At 41.7% G+C, this 9,046-nt stretch overlaps 1 protein-coding gene across 1 annotated transcript in view; it reads left to right on the top strand.

The window, feature by feature from the left end:
- Positions 1 to 4,299: 4,299 nt before the first annotated feature.
- The window catches only part of ntm (neurotrimin), a gene marked incomplete at both ends in the record, with an annotated part of 681,284 nt that continues 676,537 nt past the window's right edge, over positions 4,300 to 9,046 (top strand). The window contains one exon of the mRNA XM_083927523.1: positions 4,300 to 4,371. Within this exon, the coding sequence (XP_083783649.1) occupies positions 4,311 to 4,371 (61 nt within the window). The remainder of the gene's footprint in view (positions 4,372 to 9,046) is intronic.

The raw sequence follows: 9,046 nt of genomic DNA, 5'->3' as shown, positions 1-9,046 counted from the left end.
CAACTAGACAGCCTGATTAAAAGAAAAGATTAAATATAAAATACATATAATTTCAGCTTACCATTTAATGTAACGTAAGACTAATTGGGAGCGTGTAAACGCATATAACGTTAAACACCTAAAACAATAACGATGAGCGATCTCTTTCAATTAATATTAGCTATTGTGAAAACGGATATTTATACAAATCATCATCAAAGTTAAATATCACGTTAGCGGTTGTCCGCGCTAGCTGACTAGCTTGCTTAGTTAAATGAATGTTAACTGAGCTCTTAAAACATTATACAGCCGATAATAATCTAGTTTCTATTACATTAATAGGCGAAAGGACAAAGAATGCAATGATTTACACATTTTATCGTTCTCAAATAGTTTTTAGCACTATTTATTACTAGCTACTTACCTTTAATAGTCTGTGTGTCATGCGATGAAAAAGGATGTAATCAAATAGACCCACAATGCACCATGGACACATGCGAAAAGAGGCATACGTCCCGCCTACGTTCAAACCCGACGTAGGGGGCATTTCAACTCATTTAAGGACTTCCATGAGCTTCAAATATGGACGTTTAAGGATAGCCCAAAACTTCAGATATGGACGTTAAAGGATAGCCCTAAGCTTCAAATATCGCCTCGGACGGGCTTACATTGGAATGAGTTGAAAGCCCTCTGCGTCGGGTTTATACGTTTAAGGAGACCTTTTTAGTCCGTAACTAACGCCAAAGGCCCTGACCAATCTTCAGTATTTGACGCGTTGGGAGTGAGACTGTGTTGGTCAAACCCATTGCTGCCAACTAACATTATGACAAAAATGTAAACCAGGGGTGTCAAACTCATTTCACATCGCGGGCCACATATGACCCCTAGGTAGACCTCGTGGGCCGGACCATTAAAATTATAGCATTCTTAGCTATAAATAACCAAAATATCATGTCTTCCCTTTGTTTTGGTGTAAAGAACCACAAGGACATTGTGAAATTCGAAATTTAACTTAAAATTTATTGAACAACACCTTTAAAAAACATTTCACAAAATTGCACAAACTTTAAGTAACTGGTGTTGAAAATTATTGTAATGAACTTTAAGATTACATGAGACTTATAAAGAAAGACTAACATTACATTGCACATTGTTTAAAATCACCACAGTAAGTATTCATTTTCACAGAGCTGTATTCTTTAATGGAAACAGTATCTGCAAATTCAAAATGCAAGGCAGCATTTTAAAGACGTTAGTCTAGTCTGGACTTGTTTTTGTTCCTGAAACTTGGCATCTTTTGGCCTGCACAAGTGCATCAACATCAGGTGTCATGTCCTGACTAGCTGTCACTTTCAGAATGTCATTTAAGTGCTTGTGTGTGAGCCTTGAACGCATTTTTGTTTTATTGATATTCATTATTGAGAAAATTTGTTCACAAAGGTAGGTTGTCCCAAACATGCACAAAATTTTAGCAGCCAGGACTGTTAATTTGGGGTACCCTGGTAGTAGATACTGATAAAATGTGTCTTGTACTTTCTCTCTGAACTTTGTCACGACACCTGCTTTCTTTCCGATCATGGATGGTGCGCCGTCTGTAGCCATGCTGACAGCGCGGGACCAGTCCACTCCAACTCTGTCCAGTGCAGCAACGACAGACCCGAAAATGTCCTCGGCTGTTGTTGTGTCCATCATAGGCACCAACTCAACAAACTCTTCAGTAACAGTCAATATCTCATCAACTCCACGAATAAATATCGCCAGTTGAGCCACGTCCGTGATGTCAGTGCTCTCGTCAATTGCAACGGAAAATGCAATAAATGACCTGACTCTCTGTTTCAATTGGCTGTCTAAATCTGCCGATAGTTCCGAAATCCTCTCTGCTATAATGTTCCTCGTCAGGCTAATATTAGCAAAAGCTTGTCGCTTCTCGGGACATACGAGTTCAGACGCCTTTATCATGCATCTTTTAACAAAGTCACCGTCGGAATACGGCTTTGATGCTAATGCTATTTCATTCGCAATTAGGTAGCTGGCTTTTACCGCAGCTTCACTGACTTCTCGGCTCCGGGTGAGAGTTGACTGCTGTTTCCTCAGACCCGCCAGAAATTCGTTGACCTTATCTGTTCTCAATTGTCCTTGTAAGCTGTCATATTTTGCGCTGTGGTGAGTCTCGTAGTGGCGCCGAATATTATATTCCTTAAGTACTGAAACTTGTTGCAAACACACCAAGCACAGAGGTTTACCCTGCGTTTCCGTAAATAAATACGACGTGGTCCATTTTTCTTGGAAAATTCTACACTCTTTATCCACTTTTCTCTTTTTTGATAACGCCGTTTTTGCTAATGAGGGTTTCGCGGGCAGGTAGAGAACAGCATAGACATATAAAGAGTAGACGCCGCATCGAACGTTGGGCCGCGAGAAATGCGGCCCAACGTTGGATGCGGCGTCTACTCTTTATATGTCTATGGAGAACAGGGTATAAACAAGTCATAACAAGCAGCAGATGGTGCAAAACAGTGCGCCCCTAGCGGATAATTCATGAATTGCACTTAATTAAAAAAAATAATTCTGTGTCTTTCATGCATTTTTTCCACTTTCAAATTATTCTGCGGGCCTGATCGAACCTCCTTGCGGGCCGGTTCCGGCCCACGGGCCGTATGTTTGACACCCCTGATGTAAACAAAGTATGTGTACTTTATCCAGAAAATAATAAAGAAATTCTAAACCAAACAAACTGAAGGTGTTTTATGTAAGTTGAAGTGGCTGCAAATTAAAGTAACTGAACATGGGGTAATGAAGTGAAGTGAAGTGAATGTGTAATGTGCATGAGGTCAAAAACTCTAAAGTGTGTGCAGGAGGGTTACCAACATCTTACTATGTGGCAGCAGGTGTGGCAATCACAGCTGTTGATGGTTTTACATTGAAGTCATTTGAGAGCTTGGAACATGACATCCAAATTTAATGGCAAGTATGTTTCATATCAACCTTCCTGTGGTTTGCAAAAATGTAAACGCCGACATTTTTTTTCAACCCTTTTATTCGTAGACTGGGCTGGGTGCATGGCTGCACACTATTTTATAACATTTTATTCTGCTCAGTCCTGTATGGTCTGGCAATGACAGACTTGACTTTTGATTGCAAAATTTGAATGTCTAAAGGGGACTTCACATGATGAGCTTTTTTTGGGTTGTTTTTAAACCGCAAATCATGTAAATGGACTTGTACTAATATAGCCCCCTTCTAGTCTTCTGAGTATCGAAGGCACTGTCACACTGCTTGTCCCATTCACCCATTCACACTGATGGCAGTGGACATCTACATACCATCTAATCTAATCTAACCATTCACACCACATTCACACACCAATGAGCAGCACAAGGATCAATTCAGGATTCAGTTTATTGCCCAAGGACACTTCGACATGAGGACGACCTGCTTTTACCTCTGAGCCACAGCCGCCCCCACATGTGAAATGGCCTAAAGAGCCAGCTGAACTCACTCATGCTCAATCATTTTAGCTTGTGACCCTTTATGAAACAGGTGAGGAGTTTAACCATCAAAAGGTCCCTGATCTGTTCATTATATCCTTAGTTACACAAGGTTGAAGATAAAACTATCCGGTATTTCACAATAAAAAAGAGAATAGAAATGAGAGAAATGCAAAAATCGAAGCCAAAACACTGCCCCTTTTCATCATGACTCCTGAAGTGTAAAATAAGCCCATTTAATTCACTGGGACGTAACGGTACCTTGCGCTGCTGCAATCTGAACACTCCCGAAATGAAGTTTAAGTGTAGATCCGGAGCTCCTTTGGCCCACTCCTTGGCTTGCTATTTTTGTTTGCCAATATCTTGAATTTGGCTCTGAACACCACACGATAATACACAAATAAAACATGTTGGTTTTCATGAGTTAAACACTAGCGGACTGCGGACAGCAGCGCCTCCAAAAGAAGGCTTCGCTAACAGCCACTTCAAGCCAGCTGCATACAACCGGCTCGTGACCGGAAGTAGGTCGAGTTTATCTTCAAACTAAGAGTGCCTGTGCTACTCGCGTACTACCTGAACAGCTCAACACCAGTACGTGTCATCTTACTTTGAAAAACTAAGCGGAAAACGTGGCTGTCATCGCCGCTAGCTCGCCTTCAGCGCCGCTGCCAATAACCTCTCCGATGAAGGAGGGACTTTGTTGAGCGCTGCGTTGGTGGATGCTTACAGTCAGACAGGAGGACCGGGGACCTGAGGGAAAGCACTTTTCGGGATTTTCAGAGACTGCGAGGCTAATTTTTCACAGACAACATCACACGGCAGACAAACAACACATCGACAAACATGAAGAACCCTCTGTACTGGGCTATGCTGGTCGGGATGACCGTCCTGCTGATGGAGCAAGGTAAGTGATGGATTCTGTCATCCTGTGAGCACTTGTTAGCGCTATCCCTGACTCTGTTTGGACGGGACTGTCCACGAAGTCCCGTGTGCGTGTGGAAGACAGTGTTTGCGCCTGCATCTGACATCAAGATGCTTGTCATGTAAGCCGCAGCTTAAATGAAGCGATTAGTGAAGTGCACTTTATCTGTCTTGGTGCCCGTGGCTTGACTCTCTAAGTATCCAAGACAGTAGCCTAGTTGTTCTCTCGGTATTTATACATCAGTCTATATTAGGCTGCAGCCTTTTCTCTCAAAGTTTAATCCTGCCAAGGCCCTTCTCAGCAGTAGTTTTGCGTTGGTTGTGCGTTTTTTACAACTGAAATAAATAAATCAATCAAAGCAGAAGCAGTGTGCTGGCGGCATTGTGTCACCCAGCTCTTTATTTGAATGAACCTGCAGTTTAAAATTGAACACTTGTCCTTGTACTTGCGGCTCCTGCTAACCGCGGGTCATCTTGACGCATGGTAAATCTCACGGCCGGGAGTTCTTTGCTGCAAACTTGATTAAGTATTAGGTCTTAATCCACATCGACTGCGTGGTCAGGTCACCCAGGTTAAGCCATATTCTCCGGACAGGCAAGAGAGCTTTGCCGTGGAAGGGAGAGCAGCGGAGCAGTTCAGTTTCTGACCTTGTTTACACCTGACATTAAAAATCCAATCGAATAATACGCCTAGATTGTGGAGATAGAGGTTAAAACATGCAAATAAACTACTTAAGGAAATTTAAAACTGTACATTTTATTATAAGCCGTCAACTTCTGTGTTCTTACCTTTATTCTTCTTCAGGCTCCATCACCAGTGTACAATAAGATAGAGACTTCTGGATGCTGTTAAATCCTCCTTGTCCTTTGATAATGATCCTTGACATTCAAAACGTGAATGGGTGAATAGAATGAAGTGAATGAATCAGTTGACATAGGTAGGAAGCTGAGTCGTTTTTCCTCATCAGTTCTCCAAACCTCACTTTGCTCTTTAGATGTGTCTTCAGTTGGACAAAATGCTGCCCTCCAGTAGGCCTCTAAGAGACAAGGTGAACTCCTGTACAGAAGAACCCAGTAGCTAAAGATTCTTGCATAAAGAGCTGACTGAATGATGCGTATTTAAAAAATGTAAAAAGCAGAGATAAGGTCACAGGTTTACATCTTTGATACAAATTTATGTTCAAGTTAAAGGAGCATTATCGCAAATACAGCAGTAATAGCATAAAATAAGCAGAAATATGACAGATAGAAAAGAAAATCGCCAAGTGTAGTGTCCGGGGCAAATGCAGAATTTGCCTTTGTTACGACACAAACCAGCCAGCGCTTAGACCCGCCTCCTTAGCACCCCCTGTATAAAGAGGTGCAACGTCACCCTGACTGGCAGTTGAGAGGTCGGTGGCTTTGCAAGCACCGGGAACTCGAGAATGTTGCGCGCTCAGGAGCTCCGCGGTCAGCACGGTCTGCAGTTAAAAAGCAGTCCGACAAGAAAGGGCCCGCACCAGGATCAATATGGGACTGGCTTTTCCAACATGGCGAAGCTTAGGAGCTTCTATGGGTATAAAAGACGACTCTGCTTACAGTCACTGAATCGCTTGGCAGAACACTTTCTCTCAATGTCCCTGTGTCTTTCCTTAGCTGTCCTCTCAGCGTTATTAACGCATTATCGCAAAATTTTAGCGGCACTATTTTTGTAACGCGAGATTAACGCGGGCCATTCCAAAAGTTTGGAAGACAGAGAGGCTGCTTCTCTCCAGACGTGTGTTTGTCTGTGTGAGTAATGGTCACCGTGACGCTGCCGTCCCCTGGATATTTTTTGCAGCTGGATTTACGTGAGCCGGTCTGAGACATGAAACTCATGGACTGAGGTGTCGTCCCACTGCCGTCTGCACGTCACACTGATCATTGTACATTCGTGGGAGGAAGTTGTTGTTATTTATTGTTATTGTTGTTGTTGTTGTTGTTGTTGTTGTTGTCGTCGCTTCACGTTCAATCAGCCTGGTGGGGGGTGTGGTGTCGGATGCATATCGAGGTATGGAGTAGGAGAGACGCTGATGTGCTCTACCACTGGCTTCATCTAGTGGCCGAATTAAGAAATTGGATTTGCATTAATGCTCCTGTAAAGTAGGCTGACCTCAGAATTTTGCTTTTGACCAGATTTATAGTCAGCGTTTTATTCTTCTAATCAAATATCATTTTCAGCTGTACTGAATGAGCATTCCACTGAATAGCATGAGCAACACTGCTACACTGAAGCTCTTTGAAGAAACTGGGGCTCAGATTCTTTGCACTTTTTAATCTAATTGTGTATTTTATATTTTCAAGTGACTCTGTGTGGTTTAGTAGACCAGAGAGAGCATGTTATAGCACCCACTTGTTGCTGTGTATCATTGCTTGCAAAGAGTCACTATTTTGCAGGCAAGATATGGTGTTAAGTGAAAAAGTGCTCTGCAGACAACATTTTGAAATATACACAAATTCCCACTGAAACAGGCAGCCAGATAGTGTTTTGAATTGTGTCACATTGCCACGCTATTTAAAATACCAGCTTTCATACACCTGCAAAAATGGTCCCTTCACACCATTCAAATCTAGAAAGATCCATGCTCTACACAGCAACAATATTGTGTCATTCATATCAAGTCCTTTGCATATCAGCAGATCTCTTGCAGAATCAGAGATGTGTTTGATCAGATTAGATGAAACGTAAATGTTTCCATGGGGAAATTGGGTAATTGCAGCAGAAAAATGGGCACAGGTAAGGACAAGGCAAATATCGAGCATTTTTGATAAGTTAACAAATAAATTGAGCAAAAGAAAATATGAAGGAGATAGGCAGATTTACAGGTGGGCAGCAGTATCCTGCATATGTCATCCAGAATAAGGTGTCTTTTGCAAACAACCTACAGAGAGTACATTAATAAGTGTCATTTTGGCCTTTAGACATGGTACTACTGGAATTATTGTGCATTAGCATGTCTGGCTAAAGCGACGGTCTGAAACATTATCTTAATGTTAGTGTACATTGTCCCGAAAAGTAGAGGAGAGACAAAAGGTTTGTTAACAGATTCCTTAGCACTGGGACTCTCAAGGTAATTTTCAAAACAGGAATCTGGTCCTAAATGGAACCAAAGCCTAGTCATGTTACAAAGTTAACGTTTCTTTTAGTGCAAGTAATCATTATTACTACCTTTACATTTACCAGTTCAAACCTCTTGTATTAAATATCATTTGAGCTGCCAAGTATGCTGTCATAAGTGTCTTAACATGCAGGGCTGAGAGTCTATTTTTAAAATGCAAAGTTGTTACAGCTCCTGTAATGGTCTGATCTGATTATCTCAAATAGAAGCAGACTGTGCACATCATGACTGTTCATGAGAGAGATATTTTGGCTCACATACAGATGTGTAGAGAAATATGCAGAGGACCCCGCAGGTCAGAACTACTGTAGGCGGGTGAGGTGGATGTAGCGAGCAGGGCAGACCAAAGGGCAGAGAAAAACATCCGGAGCGATTGATAGAGACATAAAGAGATGCCTGGGCTGAAGTGCTCTACTAGTTGGACGGCCGAGGCTGGAGCCATTGTGGCAGAAATCACTGTACATCTGGATGGCAGTCGACACGAATAAGTGCTTGAAGTGCTACTCGGTGCACCTCGAGGGCATGAGCCGCAGGCTAAAATTGCTGTGGGGCTCTGTCGGTTCACAGGGAGGGGGGCTTTGTCCAAAAAGAAAATCAGCTCAGTTTCCTGTTGATGTATGTTGAGCCACAGTTCTTTTTCTCTCTCTTTTTTTTAATATAGCAATAATTTCCAGGACACAATCGACATCATGCAGAGTACAGCATAGTGCCATGCTGTCCTTTGTGCAATAGTGTGAAAAATATGTGTGAATATGTCAAGGTCAGCTTCGCAGTGCCCCTCTTGCTGAATGTATTGTATTATTTTCCTCTGTTTGATATGTTTGGTACGGGCAGTTGTATGCATATTAATGGGACAATAATCATTTTTTTCGTAGATTGCAAAAAAAAAACCCTAACAATAAACAAACTTTGTTGAATTTCCATTGGTGGTGTATTGACTCAGCTTCTGTAACAGGCTGGGCGATAGTTCAATATGGTCATTAATCATCATATATCATATTGTGATGTACAATTACATCGTCCAGGTTGATAATAACAAGCATATACCAACTCAAATTTCTCAGAAAATCTGATGTGAACTATTTTGAATGATTATCATTTGAAGATTAGGGTTTTGTTTTTACATCACACTATTTGTGTACATGCAAACAAGTTCATTGTATAGCTGGAAAATATATAATGTGGTTATTTCATATTGACAATATATATCGGGATAGAAGTTTTTATCCATATTTCCCAGCCCTAAATAGTACAGAGAATGTGTGCCTGGAATGGAGTGGGCGATATGACGATATAAGATCTTGAAAGATCAGAAATGTGTTGATGATCTGGCAAAGCAGACAGATCGTAGTATCGTCTGTAGGGCACATTCTGTCTATAACTGTTCTATTCTCTTCACAGACACATCAAGTTTTTTTTTTCTCAGCCAAATCACACTATTGGCTGGTCTGTCTCATGCACCACGTCAATCGACCAATCAAAGCAAACTACAGGCAGTGATGCGGATCCATGGCTGAAAAA

Source organism: Echiichthys vipera, assembly GCF_963691815.1.
Source record: "Echiichthys vipera genome assembly, chromosome: 14".
NCBI classification, from domain to species: Eukaryota; Metazoa; Chordata; class Actinopteri; order Perciformes; family Trachinidae; genus Echiichthys; species Echiichthys vipera.
The sequence above is the reverse complement of the archived record's forward strand: the minus strand, read 5'-3'. Positions and strand labels throughout refer to the sequence as shown.